The sequence below is a fragment of the Bombina bombina genome, chromosome 7 (genome assembly GCF_027579735.1).
Source record: "Bombina bombina isolate aBomBom1 chromosome 7, aBomBom1.pri, whole genome shotgun sequence".
Taxonomy (NCBI): Eukaryota; Metazoa; Chordata; class Amphibia; order Anura; family Bombinatoridae; genus Bombina; species Bombina bombina.
Window position 1 is genome coordinate 361,701,522 of NC_069505.1, and position 23,242 is coordinate 361,724,763.

At 41.0% G+C, this 23,242-nt stretch overlaps 1 protein-coding gene across 1 annotated transcript in view; it reads right to left on the minus strand.

The window, feature by feature from the left end:
- Positions 1-23,242, minus strand: part of ACAD9 (acyl-CoA dehydrogenase family member 9) — an 816,466-nt gene that overhangs the window by 493,064 nt on the left and 300,160 nt on the right. Inside the window, exon 6 of the mRNA XM_053721049.1 lies at positions 15,658-15,736. Within this exon, the coding sequence (XP_053577024.1) occupies positions 15,658-15,736 (79 nt within the window). The remainder of the gene's footprint in view (positions 1-15,657; positions 15,737-23,242) is intronic.

The following is a 23,242-nucleotide window of genomic DNA, read 5'->3' on the forward strand; positions in this document are numbered from 1 at the left end:
TCACAATCACCCAGGTAAGAGAGTTTCTTATCTCCTGATCAAAAACAATACGTGGAGACAGATCTGCATAATCCCCTTTCCATTGTCTGAGCATGCACAACTGCAGAGCCCTGAGATGGAACCAAGCAAACGGTATGATTTCTATAACTGATACCATCAGATCAATAACCTCCATACACTGAGCTACTGATGGCCAAGGAAAGGCCTGAAGAATAAGACAAGGATTGAAGATATTTGATTTTCTTGCCTCTGTCAGAAAAAACTTAATTTCTAGGTATTATTGTTCCCAAAAATACCACTCCTGCAGCCGGAATCAAAGAAACTTTTTCCTAAATTCACCTTACAATCGTGGGAGCACAGAAAAGACAACAATATCTCAGTGAGGGAGCTTGCTTGTTGAAGAGATGGTGCCTGAACCAGAAAAATTGTCCAGATAAGGCGCCACTGCAACACCCTGTAACCAAAGACCCGCCAAAAATGCTCCCAGAACCTTCGAAAAAATCCTGGGAGCCGTAGCAAGACCATATGGAAAGGCCACAAACTGAAAGTGTTTGTCTAGAAAAGCAAATCTTAAAAACTTGTGATAATCCTTGTGGATAGGAAAATGCAGATACGCATCCTTTAAATCCACTGTGGTCATGAACTGACCCTCCTGAACTAAAGGACGAATGGAACGAACAGTCTCCATCTTGAAAGACGGAACTCTGAGAAACTTGTTCACACTCTTGAAATCTAGAATAGGACGGAATGTTCCCTCTCTTTTGTGAACTATAAACAGATAGGAATAAAAATCCAGACCCTGCTCCTGAAAAGGAACTGGAACTATTACTCCCATATCGTAAAGATCCTGGACACAACACAAGAAAGCCTCTCTCTTTATCGGGGGCAGACCCTTCATGCTTACTTTGAGTCAGTAACAGGCTTTATAAATTGCTTCCCCTTATTCCAGGAATGATTGGCCTTCCAGGAAGACTTAGAACGCTCCTGCTTGGAAGAGGAAGGTTTAGCTGAGAAGTTCCGAAAGAAACGAAAATTACTTTGATGCTTTTGTATATGTCTTTTATCCTGAGAAAGAAAATGACTCTTACCTCCCGTAATATCAGAAATAATCTCAGCCAGACCTGGTCCAAATAAGGTCCTACCCTTGTAAGGAAAAGGACAAAAGCTTAGTTTAGAAGAAACATCCGCAGACTAGGAATTTAACCATAAAACTCTGCGAGCTAAAACAGCAAAGCTAGAAATCTTTGCCAATTTGATAACTTGAAGAGAAGCATTAGAAATAAAGGAATTAGCTAATTTAAGAGCCTTAATCCTATCCTGAATCTCCTTAAGAGGAATGTCTGACCGAATAGAATCAGACAACACGTCAAACCAATAAGCTGCTGCGCTAGTGACAGTAGCAATACACACCGCAGGCTGCCATTGCAACCCCTGATGAACATACATCCTCTTAAAAAAAGCTTCAAGCTTTTTCCTTTTCCATAGGATCCTGAAAAGAACAACTATTCTCAATGGGAATAGTAGATCTCTTAGCCAAAGTAGAAATAGCACCCTCAACCTTAGGCACTGTCTACCAAGATTCTTTAAGCAATAGAAAACAATTTTTTTTTTTTTATTGGAGAAGGGGAAAAAGGAATTCCAGGCTTCTCCCACTCCCATGGAACAATCTCTGAAGCACGATCAGGGACAGGGAATACCTCCACTGCGGAAGGAACATCAAATTCAAAATATATAATAAGCTTGATAGATTTCTTAGGAATCATTACGACCATATAATCAGAATCATCCAAAGTAGACAAAACCTCCTAAAGTAACAAACGGAGGTGCTCTAATTTGATCCTGAATGACACAACTTCAGCATCAGAAGAAGGAACTATACTGTCAGAGTCAGAGATCTCACCCTCAGACAAAGAAGAATCCTCTTCCTCAGACTTCTGAGAAGAGACTTAAGAAAAAAACAACCCCTGAAACAGGGATCTCCAAATTTTTTAATTTTCCTCTTACGCTGCAGAAGATATATGAGAAGCCATATCCTGCAAAGAAAACTCCAGCTGGAGCATGAGAGGAAGCACAGGGTATAACATGCAGGCAGACAAGGGTAGGGATGCCTGAGAACAAGGCTGCACTTAAACAGCATGTTCCCTAGAAAAAAAACAGCTCAGATTCAAAAAGTTTATTTGTAATGCAATGTTCCCTCAATACATGAGGAACAGAAAGAAATAGGAGGTTCCACATTAGCCCTCAACAGAGTACAAATAACAATTTGCAGGGCCACAGTCCACTAAAACACAAAAAATAAATTACAAATAAATGTATACAAAAGAAAAAAAGAAGCCTGAAAAACGCTACTATCCCTTTAAAAAAGTAACGTTAACACAGACATTTATAGCAACAAAACAAACTTTATAAAAGTAAAATAAACATGGGCACCTCTACACCTCAGCCAGATTGCTGAAGTGCCAACCTGAACCTGCTGATGAAACTGAGAAAAAATAGGAACACTCCGGACTGAAACTACTCTGCAGCAAAGAAACAGCCACTTGTACACAGCACAGAGCTGCACTAAAATAAAACAAACACTTCCTGGTTTGAAAAAGTTGGCCAAAACTACCTCCTCAGCAGGCTCCACCCACCAAAATCATCACAATACACCCGGACACTCATAACCTTACCCAGGGAAAAAAATGTTGCAAAAAAACATTAAGCTGAAAATCGCATACAAAGTAAAAAAAACAGAATTTATGTTTACCTGATAAATTACTTTCTCCAACGGTGTGTCCGGTCCACGGCGTCATCCTTACTTGTGGGATATTCTCTTCCCCAACAGGAAATGGCAAAGAGCCCAGCAAAGCTGGTCACATGATCCCTCCTAGGCTCCGCCTACCCCAGTCATTCGACCGACGTTAAGGAGGAATATTTGCATAGGAGAAACCATATGGTACCGTGGTGACTGTAGTTAAAGAAAATAAATTATCAGACCTGATTAAAAAAACCAGGGCGGGCCGTGGACCGGACACACCGTTGGAGAAAGTAATTTATCAGGTAAACATAAATTCTGTTTTCTCCAACATAGGTGTGTCCGGTCCACGGCGTCATCCTTACTTGTGGGAACCAATACCAAAGCTTTAGGACACGGATGAAGGGAGGGAGCAAATCAGGTCACCTAAATGGAAGGCACCACGGCTTGCAAAACCTTTCTCCCAAAAATAGCCTCAGAAGAAGCAAAAGTATCAAACTTGTAAAATTTGGTAAAAGTGTGCAGTGAAGACCAAGTCGCTGCCCTACATATCTGATCAACAGAAGCCTCGTTCTTGAAGGCCCATGTGGAAGCCACAGCCCTAGTGGAATGAGCTGTGATTCTTTCGGGAGGCTGCCGTCCGGCAGTCTCGTAAGCCAATCTGATGATGCTTTTAATCCAAAAAGAGAGAGAGGTAGAAGTTGCTTTTTGACCTCTCCTTTTACCGGAATAAACAACAAACAAGGAAGATGTTTGTCTAAAATCCTTTGTAGCATCTAAATAGAATTTTAGAGCGCGAACAACATCCAAATTGTGCAACAAACGTTCCTTCTTTGAAACTGGTTTCGGACACAGAGAAGGTACGATAATCTCCTGGTTAATGTTTTTGTTAGAAACAACTTTTGGAAGAAAACCAGGTTTAGTACGTAAAACCACCTTATCTGCATGGAACACCAGATAAGGAGGAGAACACTGCAGAGCAGATAATTCTGAAACTCTTCTAGCAGAAGAAATTGCAACTAAAAACAAAACTTTCCAAGATAATAACTTAATATCAACGGAATGCAAGGGTTCAAACGGAACCCCCTGAAGAACTGAAAGAACTAAATTGAGACTCCAAGGAGGAGTCAAAGGTTTGTAAACAGGCTTAATTCTAACCAGAGCCTGAACAAAGGCTTGAACATCTGGCACAGCGGCCAGCTTTTTGTGAAGTAACACAGACAAGGCAGAAATCTGTCCCTTCAGGGAACTTGCAGATAATCCTTTTTCCAATCCTTCTTGAAGGAAGGATAGAATCCTAGGAATCTTAACCTTGTCCCAAGGGAATCCTTTAGATTCACACCAACAGATATATTTTTTCCAAATTTTGTGGTAAATCTTTCTAGTTACAGGCTTTCTGGCCTGAACAAGAGTATCGATAACAGAATCTGAGAATCCTCGCTTCGATAAGATCAAGCGTTCAATCTCCAAGCAGTCAGCTGGAGTGAAACCAGATTCGGATGTTCGAACGGACCCTGAACAAGAAGGTCTCGTCTCAAAGGTAGCTTCCAAGGAGGAGCCGATGACATATTCACCAGATCTGCGTACCAAGTCCTGCGTGGCCACGCAGGAGCTATCAAGATCACCGACGCCCTCTCCTGATTGATCCTGGCTACCAGCCTGGGGATGAGAGGAAACGGCGGGAACACATAAGCTAGTTTGAAGGTCCAAGGTGCTACTAGTGCATCCACTAGAGCCGCCTTGGGATCCCTGGATCTGGACCCGTAGCAAGGAACTTTGAAGTTCTGACGAGAGGCCATCAGATCCATGTCTGGAATGCCCCACAGCTGAGTGACTTGGGCAAAGATTTCCGGATGGAGTTCCCACTCCCCCGGATGCAATGTCTGACGACTCAGAAAATCCGCTTCCCAATATTCCACTCCTGGGATGTGGATAGCAGACAGGTGGCAGGAGTGAGACTCCGCCCATAGAATGATTTTGGTCACTTCTTCCATCGCCAGGGAACTCCTTGTTCCCCCCTGATGGTTGATGTACGCAACAGTTGTCATGTTGTCTGATTGAAACCGTATGAACTTGGCCCTCGCTAGCTGAGGCCAAGCCTTGAGAGCATTGAATATCGCTCTCAGTTCCAGAATATTTATCGGTAGAAGAGATTCTTCCCGAGACCAAAGACCCTGAGCTTTCAGGGATCCCCAGACCGCGCCCCAGCCCATCAGACTGGCGTCGGTCGTGACAATGACCCACTCTGGTCTGCGGAATGTCATCCCTCGTGACAGGTTGTCCAGGGACAGCCACCAACGGAGTGAGTCTCTGGTCCTCTGATTTACTTGTATCTTCGGAGACAAGTCTGTATAGTCCCCATTCCACTGACTGAGCATGCACAGTTGTAATGGTCTTGGATGAATGCGTGCAAAAGGAACTATGTCCATTGCCGCTACCATCAACCCGATCACTTCCATGCACTGAGCTATGGAAGGAAGAGGAACGGAATGGAGTATCCGACAAGAGTCTAGAAGTTTTGTTTTTCTGGCCTCTGTCAGAAAAATCCTCATTTCTAAGGAGTCTATTATTGTTCCCAAGAAGGGAACCCTTGTTGACGGAGATAGAGAACTCTTTTCCACGTTCACTTTCCATCCGTGAGATCTGAGAAAGGCCAGGACAATGTCCGTGTGAGCCTTTGCTTGAGGAAGGGACGACGCTTGAATCAGAATGTCGTCCAAGTAAGGTACTACAGCAATGCCCCTTGGTCTTAGCACAGCTAGAAGGGACCCTAGTACCTTTGTGAAAATCCTTGGAGCAGTGGCTAATCCGAAAGGAAGCGCCACGAACTGGTAATGTTTGTCCAGGAATGCGAACCTCAGGAACCGATGATGTTCCTTGTGGATAGGAATATGTAGATACGCATCCTTTAAATCCACCGTGGTCATGAATTGACCTTCCTGGATGGAAGGAAGAATAGTTCGAATGGTTTCCATCTTGAACGATGGAACCTTGAGAAACTTGTTTAAGATCTTGAGATCTAAGATTGGTCTGTACGTTCCCTCTTTTTTGGGAACTATAAACAGATTGGAGTAGAACCCCATCCCTTGTTCTCTTAATGGAACGGGATGAATCACTCCCATTTTTAACAGGTCTTCTACACAATGTAAGAATGCCTGTCTTTTTATGTGGTCTGAAGACAACTGAGACCTGTGGAACCTCCCCCTTGGGGGAAGTCCCTTGAATTCCAGAAGATAACCTTGGGAGACTATTTCTAGCGCCCAAGGATCCAGAACATCTCTTGCCCAAGCCTGAGCGAAGAGAGAGAGTCTGCCCCCCACCAGATCCGGTCCCGGATCGAGGGCCAACATTTCATGCTGTCTTGGTAGCAGTGGCAGGTTTCTTGGCCTGCTTTCCCTTGTTCCAGCCTTGCATTGGTCTCCAAGCTGGCTTGGCTTGAGAAGTATTACCCTCTTGCTTAGAGGACGTAGCACTTTGGGCTGGTCCGTTTCTACGAAAGGGACGAAAATTAGGTTTATTTTTTGCCTTGAAAGGCCGATCCTGAGGAAGGGCGTGGCCCTTACCCCCAGTGATATCCGAGATAATCTCTTTCAAGTCAGGGCCAAACAGCGTTTTCCCCTTGAAAGGAATGTTAAGTAGCTTGTTCTTGGAAGACGCATCAGCCGACCAAGATTTCAACCAAAGCGCTCTGCGCGCCACAATAGCAAACCCAGAATTCTTAGCCGCTAACCTAGCCAATTGCAAAGTGGCGTCTAGGGTGAAAGAATTAGCCAATTTGAGAGCATTGATTCTGTCCATAATCTCCTCATAAGGAGGAGAATCACTGTCGACCGCCTTTATCAGCTCATCGAACCAGAAACATGCGGCTGTAGCGACAGGGACAATGCATGAAATTGGTTGTAGAAGGTAACCCTGCTGAACAAACATCTTTTTAAGCAAACCTTCTAATTTTTTATCCATAGGATCTTTGAAAGCACAACTATCCTCTATGGGTATAGTGGAGCGTTTGTTTAAAGTGGAAACCACTCCCTCGACCTTGGGGACTGTCTGCCATAAGTCCTTTCTGGGGTCGACCATAGGAAACAATTTTTTAAATATGGGGGGAGGGACGAAAGGAATACCAGGCCTTTCCCATTCTTTATTAACAATGTCCGCCACCCGCTTGGGTATAGGAAAAGCTTCTGGGAGCCCCGGCACCTCTAGGAACTTGTCCATTTTACATAGTTTCTCTGGGATGACCAACTTGTCACAATCATCCAGAGTGGATAATACCTCCTTAAGCAGAATGCGGAGATGTTCCAACTTAAATTTAAATGCAATCACATCAGGTTCAGCTTGTTGAGAAATGTTCCCTGAATCAGTAATTTCTCCCTCAGACAAAACCTCCCTGGCCCCATCAGACTGAGTTAGGGGCCCTTCAGAAATATTAATATCAGCGTCGTCATGCTCTTCAGTATCTAAAACAGAGCAGTCGCGCTTACGCTGATAAGTGTTCATTTTGGCTAAAATGTTTTTGACAGAATTATCCATTACAGCCGTTAATTGTTGCATAGTAAGGAGTATTGGCGCGCTAGATGTACTAGGGGCCTCCTGAGTGGGCAAGACTCGTGTAGACGAAGGAGGGAATGATGCAGTACCATGCTTACTCCCCTCACTTGAGGAATCATCTTGGGCATCATTGTCATTGTCACATAAATCACATTTATTTAAATGAATAGGAATTCTGGCTTCCCCACATTCAGAACACAGTCTATCTGGTAGTTCAGACATGTTAAACAGGCATAAACTTGATAACAAGTACAAAAAACGTTTTAAAATAAAACCGTTACTGTCACTTTAAATTTTAAACTGAACACACTTTATTACTGCAAATGCGAAAAAACATGAAGGAATTGTTCAAAATTTACCAAATTTTCACCACAGTGTCTTAAAGCCTTAAAAGTATTGCACACCAAATTTGGAAGCTTTAACCCTTAAAATAACGGAACCGGAGCCGTTTTGAACTTTAACCCCTTTACAGTCCCTGGTGTCTGCTTTGCTGAGACCCAACCAAGCCCCAAGGGGAATACGATACCAAATGACGCCTTCAGAAAGTCTTTTCTAAGTATCAGAGCTCCTCTCACATGCGACTGCATGCCATGCCTCTCAAAAACAAGTGCGCAACACCGGCGCGAAAATGAGGCTCTGCCTATGCTTTGGGAAAGCCCCTAAAGAATAAGGTGTCTAAAACAGTGCCTGCCGATATTATTATATCAAAATACCCAGATAAAATGATTCCTCAAGGCTAAATATGTGTTAATAATCAATCGATTTAGCCCAAAAAAAGTCTACAGTCTTAATAAGCCCTTTTTGAAGCCCTTATTTACAATCGTAATAAACATGGCTTACCGGATCCCAGAGGGAAAATGACAGCTTCCAGCATTACATCGTCTTGTTAGAATGTGTCATACCTCAAGCAGCAAGAGACTGCTCACTGTTCCCCCAACTGAAGTTAATTGCTCTCAACAGTCCTGTGTGGAACAGCCATGGATTTTAGTGACGGTTGCTAAAATCATTTTCCTCATACAAACAGAAATCTTCATCTCTTTTCTGTTTCTGAGTAAATAGTACATACCAGCACTATTTCAAAATAACAAACTCTTGATTGAATAATAAAAACTACAGTTAAACACTAAAAAACTCTAAGCCATCTCCGTGGAGATGTTGCCTGTACAACGGCAAAGAGAATGACTGGGGTAGGCGGAGCCTAGGAGGGATCATGTGACCAGCTTTGCTGGGCTCTTTGCCATTTCCTGTTGGGGAAGAGAATATCCCACAAGTAAGGATGACACCGTGGACCGGACACACCTATGTTGGAGAAATAAATAAATCATGAGCCAGAACCTTATCAATGCCCTGTAATATAGTACAACTAACAAGTAAGGATAGGTAACTCAAATCTGTGAGACAGAAAATTGGCCAACTGAGCCCATACAAAATCAGAGAAAAAAAATATATTTTTTAAAAGATTTCCTTATATAACACATTCATACACTAAAGTTTAATAAGTAAATAATATATTAACCACACATACATGAGCAAAGGCTGAGAATTAAAAACACTGCACCCAGGTTGAACTAAAGTTCTAAATGATTCTAGATTCAACTGTTTAGAATGTCAGGCAGCATAAATATAAATATAGGCTAAGCCCTTACAATCCGAGGGCTAAATTACAATTAATTTTAACAAATATAATATTATGCTGCTGCAGATGCAAGAACGAGGGTGAGCAAATTAAAAAAGGGAAAGACAAAGCTTATCCCAGGAGATCTTTCTTCCATTTCCTTCAGTTGCAAATCTCGATTCTCATCTGATGTGTTGCGGATTACTCTCAGCATCTGTGCTTTGGGGATTGCTTTTATGAGCGATCTAGGGTGGTAGCTAGAGGCGTGCAGGAGTGTGTTCCGATCTGCAGCCTTCATAAACAGCGTAGTGCCAAGTCTGTTGCCAACCTTGTAGATTCTTAAATCGAGAAAATCCACTTCACTATAGCTGGAGACCTCCTTGAGTTGGACTTGCCCCCTGTTCTATTTAGGGTCTCAACCCATTCGCCAAAGGACTCAAGTGTCCCTCGCCACACTACAATGATATCGTCAATGTAGCGCTTGTAGAAATGTATTTGTTTGTTTTCATATACCTTGAAAATGTTTTCTTCCACGTGCTCCATGAAGAGATTGGCAAAAGCAGGTGCCATGTTCGAACCCATTGTTGTTCCCATGAGCTGGAGGTAAAACCTCTTTTCAAACTTAAAATAATTAAGTTTTAGGCACAAGGACAGAAGTTCAATAATGAAAGCACAGATGCTGAGAGTAATCCGCAACAATACATCAGATGAGAATCGAGATTTGCAACTGAAGGAAATGGAAGAAAGATTCTACAATAGAGGATACAATGGCAGAACTATAAAGGATGCAAGGGCCCAGTTGAGCACTGAGACCACGGAAAGGGACTATCAGAAAAGAATGAATTTCATTACAGCCTATACTCCTAACACAAGGACATTGAGGGTAACCCTAAAGGAGAAATTGGATATCATCCAAACAGACCCATCATTACCCTATCAGGGGTATGGACCACCCAGAATTGGGTACAAAAAAAGGAAGAAACTTAAAAGACATTCTGATGAGGACAGATCCAATCAACAGTTACAGCAAGGTCACATTGACCAACAAGAGAGGCTCCTACAAGTGCCCCAGCTGTGTTACCTGTAACTCTATGCTTCAATGCAGATAGTTCAGACATCTGCATAACAATACCAGCTACAAAATTAAACACTACCTAACTTGCACCACAAAATTCGTGATATATATGTTAAACTGCAGCTGTGGCCTATTTTATATTGGGAAAACCTCTGACGATATCAAGAAAAGGATGGCAAACCACAGGAGTGCCATCCGGACGGTGATCGATAAAGGGAAGAGTGATCAGCCTGTGGCCAGGCATTTCATGGAGAAGGGACACTCTGTGGCGGACCTAAGATTCAAACTGATTGACCACGTACCCCCATTACCTCGGGGAGGCGATAGGGACACTTTTACTTCAGAAAGAAGCTGAGTGGATCTTCAAACTGTACACCATACACCCCAGAGGTCTGAATATGGGGATTGACTGGCACTGCTTTTTATAAGTGAGTTTGATCTCCTAACCCTTATTACCCTTGTCAGCCCAGGTGATAACTGATTTGCCCTTCATTGGCGGTGCCTACATGGGTCTATGTGAATCTCTTTACTCCTTGACGACACTCCGGATCTATATAGGAGTCACTATATCTGTATGGTTCTCTGAACTATGACCGTTTTTTAATTATTAACACTATTGATACATGTGTATTTATGCTTTGTTATGTATACGTTTTTTGACTGCCTGCCACTTTCCACACTTGCTGCTCTGTGTTTACTAGTCTGACCCGTTGGGGATCCGCCTTTGTATGGCTTTTGTTGGAGATCTGGGGGTTTGTCCCTCCCTATGTATGTATTTATATTGGCCTAATTTTTTTGATGCCCATTTGAATATAGGTTAGGGGGATTTTTTGTAACTGTGTATATTGTACTTTCATATGGGTATATGTATTGGCCTTATTATTGATGCCCATTGTTATTTTAGGTCAGGAGTGGTTTATCGTGATCTTTTGCTGCACAATGTTTTTTTTCTAAAGTCCTTTATGTATGCTACTAGCTATCTAACACATTATTTTCAGCCTGTGTAGTCTTTATCCCCACTAAGTTTAGGGATTATTAGCCCCTCTGTCCGGTCTGTTAACACATCCCTTATTACAGTACGGTGCTCTGACTTGCCATATCATTAGGGGATACGATAGGCATATACACGCATGGAGGCTTGTCTTACATATCCTATTAGAGCAGGTCTTGGTGACGACCGGGGGCGGGACTGATGCGGGCAGCACACACACATAGGGGCTTGCCTCTCGCATCCTATCACAATATTATTTGAGGTTCACCGGGGGCGGAGCGCTCCTGTTTGATACGCATGCGCACATCAGTGTCAGTACACTCAGACAGATGTTAGGCGCTATTGCGATCTGCAGCTCAGTTTTGGATAGGAGTTTTGAATCACGGTAGGCTACAGTTCTGTTTGGCTCCTGACTTAGTATTATACTCTGATCTAGATCCACATTGGGCTTATTGTTATTCTTTCTTGTACCCTTCTCTGATTTATTAGGTTTCTAGCAATTGCCCGGTTCTAGCTATCAGTAACTAATGGCTTAATTATAGCTATATGATCATGTACGTGTACACTTTACTCTACAGGGCTTGCAATTATGCTTTATCACTTGCTACTTCGAAATGTCTTTACAATATTCTATAGACTGCATTTTATGTATAGAGCCTATGGCTACATATGTACTGTTTAACTGATTGTGATTGTATACATAATTGGGCGCTTTGATGTGGGATTATACATTGTTTACTTTGTATTCTGTGACTGGTTGCCTTGGTAACAGCATTTTGGCGGTTTTTGCACAGGGGGGAGGGTCTTATGTATGTTTAAATGTTTGACTCACTTGTATGTTGTTGGTCTGATGAAGGGAAGCATTCCCCGAAACGTTACCAAATAAACTATCTGTTTATACTTAAGTCCAGAGAGTGCTGTTTCCTGTTTTCTACATTTTACCTACTCTAGCACCCTGGCCCTTGGAGAACTGTTTGTGAGAGTGCACCTGCCTTATTATGTATGTATGTATGTATGTATGTATGTACACACACACATATATATATATATATATATATATATATATATATATATATATATATATATATATATATATATATATATATAATAATTATTTTTATTTTTAGATTTATTCATTTTTTTATATTTCTAATTTTATTATAAATTATGCAATAGGAGATCGAATGGGAAGATAAATATTTCGCAATACTGAGAAAAATGTAACATAGTAGATAAGGTTGAAAAAAGACTGAAGTCCATCGAGTTCAACCTATACAAATCTAAAATACTTACAAAAAGCTCCAGTTAAGCTTAAATAACCCCATTAAAATGTGACCCATTTAATACTAGCAATCATATCCATGAATTTTGTTTATATACAGAAATTTATCCAGACTATTTTTAAATGAATCTATGGTATTGGCATTCACTACCTCCTTTGGTAATGAGTTCCACAATTTTATTGCTCTTACAGTGAAAAAACGTTTCCGTTGCAGGAGATTAAATCTCCTTTCCTCCAACCTTAAATTATGACCTCTTGTCAGAAACAATTTTCTTGGAATAAAAAGAGCTTCTGCCATCTCTGTATATGGGCCTTGAATATATTTATATAAAGTAATCATGTCACCTCTCAAGCGCCTTTTTTTCTAAAGAGAACAGACCCAGTTTGGCTAGCCTCTCCTCATAGGTTAATTTCTCCAATCCCCTTATTAGCTTTGTGGCCCTTCTCTGAACTTTTTCTAGTTCTGCAATATCTTTTTTAGCAATCGGTCCCCAGAACTGCACTCCAAACTCAAGGTGAGGTCTTACCAGGGCTTTATATAATGACAGAATTATGCTTTCCTCCCTTGAATCAATGCCTCTTTTAATACATGCTAGTATCTTATTAGCCTTTGAAGCCGCTGCCCTGCATTGTGCACTCATCTTTAGCTTGTTATCTATTACTACTCCCAAATCCCTTTCCTCCTGTGTTTGGCTAAGTCTTGTCCCATTTAAAAAATACGTAGGCTGCTTATTTTTACTTCCAAAATGTAGAACCTTACATTTTTCCGTATTAAATCTCATTTTCCATTCACTTGCCCATAGTTCTAATTTTAGCAAATCCCTTTGTAAAGAGAGTTCGTCCTGCTCTGACCTAATGACCTTACTTAACTTAGTATCATCTGCAAAAATAGAGATGTCGCTATTTAATCCTTGCTCCAAGTCATTTATAAAAATATTAAAAAGAACAGGGCCCAGTACTGATCCCTGGGGGACGCCACTGATTACCTTTGTCCAATCTGAGTATGATCCATTTACTACTACTCGTTGCTCTCTATCTTTTATCCAGTTATTTATCCATGAGCTAACATTTTCAGCTATTCCCAGTCCCTTAATTTTGTGCATTAATCTCTCATGTGGCACTGTATCAAATGCCTTTGCAAAATCTAAGTATATCACATCAACTGATTCCCCTTTATCTATATTTTTACTTACTTCCTCGTAGAATCTAATTAGATTAGTTTGACATGATCTATTTCTCCTAAAGCCATGCTGATTAGAACTCATAATCTTGTTTACACAAATATGCTCATCAATATAATCCCTTATAATCCCTTCAAATATCTTCCCCACTATTGATGTCAGACTAACTGGTCTATAGCTTCCTGGATCATCCCTGCTTCCCTTTTTGAAGAGTGGCACCACATCAGCTTTACGCCAATCCTGGGGTACCATGCCTGAGGATAATGAGTCTTGAAAAATTAAGAGTAAAGGTTTGTCTATAACAGTGCTAAATTCACTTAACACCCTTGGGTGTATTCCATCTGGGCCTGGAGTTTTATTTACCTTAATATTTTTTAGTTTTTTCCTGATATCCTCTAAACAAAACCCAGTTAGTGGTATGGACTGGCATGTTCTATTCTGTTCCAAAGTATCATTCAATGGTTCCTCTCTTGTGTATACTGAAGAAAAAAACTGGTTTAGTACCTCAGCCTTCTCCCTGTCATTATTTATCATGCTACCCTCCACACATTTTAATGTACCTATATTATCCTTCTTAGATTTTTTGCTATTTATGTACTTAAAGAACCTTTTAGGGTTAGACTTAGAATCCTTGGCAATTAATTTTTCATTTTCAATTTTGGCTAATTTGATTGCTTTTTTGCATGCTTTGTTACATTCCTTATAAATATTGTATGCTGAGTCTGTACTATTTTCTTTTAATAATTTAAATGCCCTACGTTTTTTCCTAATTTCTCTTAACACATTTTTATTTAGCCATAACGGCTTAGTTTTTTTATTTTTATAACCATATGGTATGTATTGATATGTATATTTATTTAACAAATTTTTAAATATTATCCATTTATCCTCTGTATTTTTATTAGAAAATACATTGTCCCAATTTATATTATTTAATGATTTCCTTAAATCGTTGAATTTTGCTTTCTTGAAATTAAAAGTCTTAGTTAAGCCTTTAAAACACTGCATATGAAAAGAGATTTCAAATGTGACCATGTTATGATCACTGTTACCCAAATGTTCTTTAACTTCTATGTTTGATATTATATCTGTATTGTTTGATAGCACTAAATCCAATATAGCTTTACTCCTAGTTGGCTCCTCTATTAATTGTGACTAGAAGTTATCCCTGAGAACATTTAAAAATCTATCCCCCTTAGCTGAATTACTAGTTTCATTGGCCCAGTTTATATCAGGGTAGTTAAAATCTCCCATAATTACAGCACTGTTATTAGCAGCCTTACCTATTTGGATAAGTAGTTGAGTTTCCTCCGGGTCACTAATGTTGGGAGGCTTGTAGCATGTTCCTAGTAATATTTTTTTAGGATTTTTCCCCCCACTCTTTATTTCAACCCACAGGGTCTCTACATTGTCACTTGTATCATAAATATCTTCCCTTATTGTAGGTTTAAGGTCAGGTTTAATATACATGCAAATTCCTCCACCCCTTTTATTATTCCTATCCCTCCTAAATAATGTATACCCCTCTAAGTTAACTGCCCAGTCATGTGAATCATCCCACCAAGTTTCAGTTATACTGATAACATCATAGTTTAATGTATCCATTAAAAAGCCAGGAAAGGCGAAACAAGTGAAGGGCCAATTGGGTATTCAGGCATATTGTTTTCTCCTCAAAAACATTTTTGGGGATTGTGACAATATATGTACCATTTGTTACCTGATGTGCCTTAAGTTAATTGATGTTATTTTGACTAAATTCATTTATTTGAAGATACACAAGAGATGTGGCTGGTTGTGTGCCTAACAAACATTACCCTAATATGATAGAGCTCGGTAAGAGCTCAGAACCATGTATTGTCTCCGTCTGTTTCTTCTTTCTGAGGTGTTTTGTTGGAAAACATAAGAAGAACTCGAGGCGAAATCTGGGACAGTGTATCCATTTACACAGAAATATTTTCACTAAATTCACTGTTTATTTTTATATATGTATTATAATCACATTTTAATGTTTTGTATTGAATTGCGATTTATTTTTTATTATTTATTACACTAATATCACTACTTCATAGATATACTTTTATGATAGAAAAGATTAAAAATAATTGCAATCTTCAGACTGGAAACATAATATGAACTATAAATATTTCCTGATCTCAAACAACCCTTAAATTCCTCACTGTGTGTGTGTAAATAAAAGCAAAAGAGACGTAAGAAATATGTGAACATACCTTTGAGCCGTTCAGAAGAAAGTATTTACCATCATCGCTGATGGTTGCTCTCGTTTGGATAGAAGCAGCATCACTTCCACTGTAAACATATTAGTATATAAATTAATTTGTATCTTTTATTAACTTTCCAAAATCAAAAAATATATGGGAGTATTAGTAATATAAAGAAAATCAAATGTATAAAAACCTTTATGATAAAGGTAGATATAACTCAAAATTGAATTCCCCATGAAATGCTCAGTTATAAGCAGTAAAACATTACAGTGAAATTCATTATTTTGCTTTTCCTATCATTTAAAATCTGAAAACAATGGCATTCCATCCTGCAGAACCGATGACATTCTACATCTATTGTTTATATGCATAGTACAAAAAATGTAAAGAAAAAAAAACAAAATTTATGCTTACCTGATAAATTCCTTTCTCCTGTAGTGTGATCAGTCCACGGGTCATCATTACTTCTGGGATATTAACTCCTCCCCAACAGGAAGTGCAAGAGGATCACCCAGCAGAGCTGCTATATAGCTCCTCCCCTCTACGTCACACCCAGTCATTCGACCGAGAACCAACGAGAAAGGAGAAGCCAAAGGGTGCAGTGGTGACTGGAGTATAATTTAAAAATTTAGACCTGCCATAAAAACAGGGCGGGCCGTGGACTGACCACACTACAGGAGAAAGGAATTTATCAGGTAAGCATAAATTTTGTTTTCTCCTGTTAAGTGTGGTCAGTCCACGGGTCATCATTACTTCTGGGATACCAATACCAAAGCTAAAGTACACGGATGACGGGAGGGACAGGCAGGCTCTTTATATGGAAGGAACCACTGCGACCTTAGAAATGCCAGTACTAACTCTGTATGAGACTTGGCAGTTTGAAAGCTTGAAGCTTGTATCAGAATGTCGTCTAGGTACGGAGCTACCGAAATTCCTCGCGGTCTTAGTACCGCCAGAAGAGCACCCAGAACCTTTGTGAAGATTCTTGGAGCCGTAGCCAATCCGAATGGAAGAGCTACAAACTGGTAATGCCTGTCTAGGAAGGCAAACCTTAGATACCGGTAATGATCTTTGTGAATCGGTATGTGAAGGTAAGCATCCTTTAAATCCACTGTGGTCATGTACTGACCCTTTTGGATCATGGGTAGGATTGTCCGAATAGTTTCCATTTTGAACGATGGAACTCTTAGGAATTTGTTTAGGATCTTTAAATCCAAGATTGGCCTGAAGGTTCCCTCTTTTTTGGGAACCACAAACAGATTTGAGTAAAACCCCTGTCCATGTTCCGACCGCGGAACCGGATGGATCACTCCCATTAGTAAAAGATCTTGTACACAGCTTAGAAACGCCTCTTTCTTTATTTGGTTGACGACAACCTTGACAGATGAAATCTCCCTTTTGGGGGAGAGGATTTGAAGTCCAGAAGATATCCCTGAGATATGATCTCTAACGCCCAGGGATCCTAGACATCTCTTGCCCAAGCCTGGGCGAAGAGAGAAAGTCTGCCCCCCACTAGATCCGTTCCCGGATCGGGGGCCCTCGATTCATGCTGTCTTAGGGGCAGCAGCAGGTTTTCTGGCCTGCTTGCCCTTGTTCCAGGACTGGTTAGGTCTCCAGCCTTGTCTGTAGCGAGCAACAGCTCCTTCCTGTTTTGGAGCAGAGGAAGTTGATGCTGCTCCTGCCTTGAAATTACGAAAGGAACGAAAATTAGACTGTCTAGCCTTAGGTTTGGCATGGCCTTTACCTCCTGTAATGTCAGCGATAATTTCTTTCAAACCGGGCCCGAATAAGGTCTGCCCTTTGAAAGGTATGTTAAGTAATTTAGATTTAGAAGTAACGTCAGCTGACCAGGATTTTAGCCACAGTGCTCTGCGTGCCTGAATGGCGAATCCGGAATTCTTAGCCGTAAGTTTTGTTAAATGTACTACGGCATCTGAAACAAATGAATTAGCTAGCTTAAGTGTTTTAAGCTTGCTTGAAATCTCATCTATAGTTATTGAGTCAAGAGTCTCTTCCAGGGACTCGGACCAAAAAGCGGCCGCGGCCGAGACAGATGCAATACATGCAAGGGGTTGCAATATAAAACCTTGTTGAACAAACATTTTCTTAAGGTAACCCTCTAATTTTTTATCCATTGGATCTGAAAAAGCACAGCTATCCTCCACCGGGATAGTGGTACGCTTTGCCAGAGTAGAAACCGCTCCCTCCACCTTAGGGACCGTCTGCCATAAGTCCCGTGTAGTGGCGTCTATTGGAAACATTTTTCTAAACACAGGAGGGGGGGAAAAGGGTACACCGGGCCTATCCCACTCCTTAGTAATTATCTCTGTAAGCCTCTTAGGTATAGGAAATACGTCAGTACTCGCCGGTACCGCATAGTATCTATCCAGCCTACATAATTTCTCTGGGATTGCAACGGTGTTACAATCATTCAGAGCTGCTAATACCTCCCCTAACAGTACACGGAGGTTTTCGAGTTTAAACTTAAAATTAGAAATGTCTGAATCCATTCTATTGGGATCAGAACCGTCACCTGCAGATTGAAGTTCTCCGTCCTCATGTTCAGCATACTGTGACGCAGTATCAGACATGGCCCTATTATCAACAGCGCACTCTGTTCTCACCCCAGAGTGATCACGCTTACCTCTAAGTTCTGGTAATTTAGCCAAAACTTCAGTCATAACATTAGCCATATCCTGTAATGTGATTTGTAATGGCCGCCCTGATGTACTCGGCGCTACAATATCATGCACCTCCCGAGCGGGAGATGCAGGTACTGACACGTGAGGCGAGTTAGTCGGCATAACTCTCCCCTCGTTGTTTGGTGAATGATGTTCAATTTGTACAGATTGACTTTTATTTAAAGTAGCATCAATGCAATTAGTACATAAATTTCTATTGGGCTCCACTTTGGCTTTAGCACATATAGCACAGAGATATTCCTCTGAGTCAGACATGTTTAACACACTAGCAATTAAACTAGCAACTTGGAAATACTTTTCAAAGCAATTTACAAATAATATGAAAAACTTACTGTGCCTTTAAGAAGCACAGAAAAAAAGTTATGACAGTTGAGTAATAATAAACCGGAGAAACTATAACATCAAATTCTTACCGGTAAAAACACAATTTTAGCAAAGGATTGCCCCCATTAGCAATGGATAACTAACCCTGAATAGCAGAAAAAATGTACAGAATATAAACGTTTTTTATCACAGTCAATCACAATCTCACAGCTCTGCTGTGAGTGATTACCTCCCTCAAATTAACTTTTGAAGACCCCTGAGCTCTGTAGAGACGAACCGGATCATGCAGGGAAGAAAACAGACTTGTGACTGAATTTTCTGATGCGTAGCAAAAGCGCCAAAATAGGCCCCTCCCCCTCACACACAACAGTGAGGGAGATCAGTAAACTGTCTTAGATTAAATAAAACGACTGCCAAGTGGAAAAAAACAGTGCCCAAAACAATTTTTCACCCAGTACCTCAGATAATTAAACGATTTAACATGCCAGCAAAAACGTTTAACATCAAATAAATGAAATGTCATTAGAAAGCCTGTTGCTAGTCACTGCAAGTTAGGCTAAAGTCTTATCCCAGTGAAGTGCCATTCCCCAGAATACTGAAGTGTAAATATACATACATGACAGCATGATACCAGTTGCTACTACTGCATTTAAGGCTGAGTTTACATTATATCGGTATGGCAGAATTTTCTCAGTCAATTCCATTCTCAGAAAATAATATGCTGCTACATACCTCTTTGCAGGTTAACCTGCCCGCTGTCCCCTGATCTGAAGTTTACCTCACTCCTCAGATGGCCGAGAACAGCAATATGATCTTAACTACGCCGGCTAAAATCATACAAAAAACTCAGGTAGATTCTTCTTCAAATTCTACCAGAGAAGGAACAACACACTCCGGTGCTGTTTTAAAATAACAAACTTTTGATTGAAGGTATAAAACTAAGTATAATCACCACAGTCCTCTCACACATCCTATCTATTAGTTGGGTGCAAGAGAATGACTGGGTGTGACGTAGAGGGGAGGAGCTATATAGCAGCTCTGCTGGGTGATCCTCTTGCACTTCCTGTTGGGGAGGAGTTAATATCCCAGAAGTAATGATGACCCGTGGACTGACCACACTTAACAGGAGAAATGTTCAATAGAATTTTTTATTTTATTAGGAAAATGTTCAAAGGAAAAGGCTGCTTGAGTATATACAGCTGATTTAATTTACTGGGGCTAACTTGGGATAGATATAAATGAGCTCCTAAACTGATAAAATAAATTTAATGAATATGATGCAAAACAAAAAAAAAAAAAGTTTTCCAGCACTAAAAAGAGAAAATGCTTTTCATTTCACTGCCCCATTAGAAAAATATAGTTATGGCAATCGTTCTCAGAAGCCAGTGATTATGAAAACTGCTGTTTGCAGTCTACAAAACAATGTGTATGCTTACATGATAAATTAATTTATTTCTAGGTGGTGAGAGTACACAATCCATAACTCCTGGGAATTACTCTTTCCTACCCCTAGGAGTCAAAAATACCCAAACCCCAAGAGCTCTATAAATCCCCTCATACCTCACGTGTACCTTAGTCTAACGTATAGCCAAGCAAAATAAGGTAGGAAAAAGCCAAAAAAAGCAATAAAAAGAGCAGGGAAAAAAAAAGAAAAAAAAAAAAAAAAAAAAGAAGAAGATGTGCTTGAGAAAAAAACACACCAAAAAGGGTGGGGTCTCGTGGACTCTCACCACCATAAAATAAATTAATTTATCAGGTAAGCATAAATTATGCTTTTATACAGGTGGTGAGGGTCTATAATCCATTACTCCTGAGAACCAAACCATAAGCTGTGGAGTACACTAGTAATAAGGCACAAAGGCCCCTCGTTATCAAGCCGTCAACCTCAAATACGCTGGAAATCCGCAGCGTATTTGTGGCGAGGCTGATTCGCCTTAGTTATCAAGCCCTGCTGCCCGGCAAAAACAGAATTTATGCTTACCTGATAAATTACTTTCTCCAACGGTGTGTCCGGTCCACGGCGTCATCCTTACTTGTGGGAATATCTCTTCCCCAACAGGAAATGGCAAAGAGTCCCAGCAAAGCTGGCCATATAGTCCCTCCTAGGCTCCGCCCACCCCAGTCATTCGACCGACGGACAGGAGGAAATATATAGGAGAAACCATATGGTACCGTGGTGACTGTAGTTAGAGAAAATAATTCATCAGACCTGATTAAAAAACCAGGGCGGGCCGTGGACCGGACACACCGTTGGAGAAAGTAATTTATCAGGTAAGCATAAATTCTGTTTTCTCAAACATTGGTGTGTCCAGTCCGCGGCGTCATCCTTACTTGTGGGAACCAATACCAAAGCTTTAGGACACGGATGAAGGGAGGGAGCAAATCAGGTTACCTAAACGGAAGGCACCACGGCTTGCAAAACCTTTCTCCCAAAAATAGCCTCCGAAGAAGCAAAAGTATAAAATTTGTAAAATTTGGCAAAAGTGTGCAGTGAAGACCAAGTCGCTGCCTTACATATCTGGTCAACAGAAGCCTCGTTCTTGAAGGCCCATGTGGAAGCCACAGCCCTAGTGGAGTGAGCTGTGATTCTTTCAGGAGGCTGCCGTCCGGCAGTCTCATAAGCCAATCGGATGATGCTTTTAAGCCAAAAAGAAAGAGGTAGAAGTCGCTTTTTGACCTCTCCTTTTACCAGAATAAACAACAAACAAAGAAGATGTTTGTCTGAAATCTTTTGTAGCCTCTAAATAGAATTTTAGAGCACGGACTACGTCCAAATTGTGTAACAAACGTTCCTTCTTTGAAACTGGATTCGGACACAAAGAAGGTATAACTATCTCCTGGTTAATATTTTTGTTAGAAACAACCTTTGGAAGAAAACCAGGCTTAGTACGCAAAACCACCTTATCTGCATGGAACACCAGATAGGGAGGAGAACACTGCAGAGCAGATAACTCTGAAACTCTTCTAGCAGAAGAAATTGCAACCAAAAACAAAACTTTCCAAGATAGTAACTTAATATCTATGGAATGTAAAGGTTCAAACGGAACCCCTTGAAGAACTGAAAGAACTAGATTTAGACTCCAGGGAGGAGTCAAAGGTCTGTAAACAGGCTTGATCCTAACCAGAGCCTGAACAAATGCTTGAACATCTGGCACAGCTGCCAGTCTTTTGTGTAGTAAGAATGATAAAGCAGAGATCTGTCCCTTTAGAGAACTTGCAGATAATCCTTTCTCCAAACCTTCTTGTAGAAAGGAGAGAATCTTAGGAATTTTTATCTTATTCCATGGGAATCCTTTGGATTCACACCAACAGATATATCTTTTCCATATTTTATGGTAAATCTTTCTAGTTACCGGTTTTCTGGCCTGAACCAGAGTATCTATCACAGAATCTGAAAACCCACGCTTCGATAGAATCAAGCGTTCAATCTCCAAGCCGTCAGCTGGAGGGAGACCAGATTTGGATGTTCGAATGGACCCTGAACAAGAAGGTCCTGTCTCAAAGGTAGCTTCCATGGTGGAACCGATGACATATTCACCAGGTCTGCATACCAAGTCCTGCGTGGCCACGCAGGAGCTATCAAGATCACCGAGGCCCTCTCCTGATTGATCCTGGCTACCAGCCTGGGAATGAGAGGAAACGGTGGAAATACATAAGCTAGGTTGAAGGTCCAAGGTGCTACTAGTGCATCTACTAGAGTCCCCTTGGGATCCCTGGATTTGGACCCGTAGCAAAAAACCTTGAAGTTCTGACGAGACGCCATCAGATCCATGTCTGGAATGCCCCATAATTGAGTTATTTGGGCAAAGATCTCCGGGTGGAGTTCCCACTCCCCCGGATGGAATGTCTGACGACTTAGAAAATCCGCTTCCCAGTTTACCACACCTGGGATATGGATCGCAGACAGGTGGCAGGAGTGATGCTCCGCCCATTGAATTATTTTGGTCACTTCTTTCATCGCCAGGGAACTCCTTGTTCCCCCCTGATGATTGATATACGCAACGGTCGTCATGTTGTCTGATTGGAATCTTATGAATCTGGCCTTTGCTAGTTGAGGCCAAGCCCTGAGAGCATTGAATATCGCTCTCAGTTCCAGAATGTTTATCGGGAGAAGAGACTCTTCCCGAGACCATAGACCCTGAGCTTTGAGGGATTCCCAGACCGCGCCCCAGCCTACTAGACTGGCGTCGGTCGTGACAATGACCCACTCTGGTCTGCGGAAGTTCATTCCCTGGGACAGATGGTCCAGGGTCAGCCACCAACGGAGTGAATCTCTGGTCTTCTGATCTACTTGAATCATTGGAGACAAGTCTGTATAGTCCCTATTCCACTGTTTGAGCATGCACAGTTGTAATGGTCTTAGATGAATTCGTGCAAAAGGAACTATGTCCATTGCTGCAACCATCAACCCTACTACTTCCATGCACTGCGCTATGGAAGGACGTGGAACAGAATGAAGAACTTGACAAGTGCTTAGAAGTTTTGACTTTCTGACCTCTGTCAGAAAAATCCTCATTTCTAAGGAATCTATTATTGTTCCCAAGAAGGGAACTCTTGATGACGGA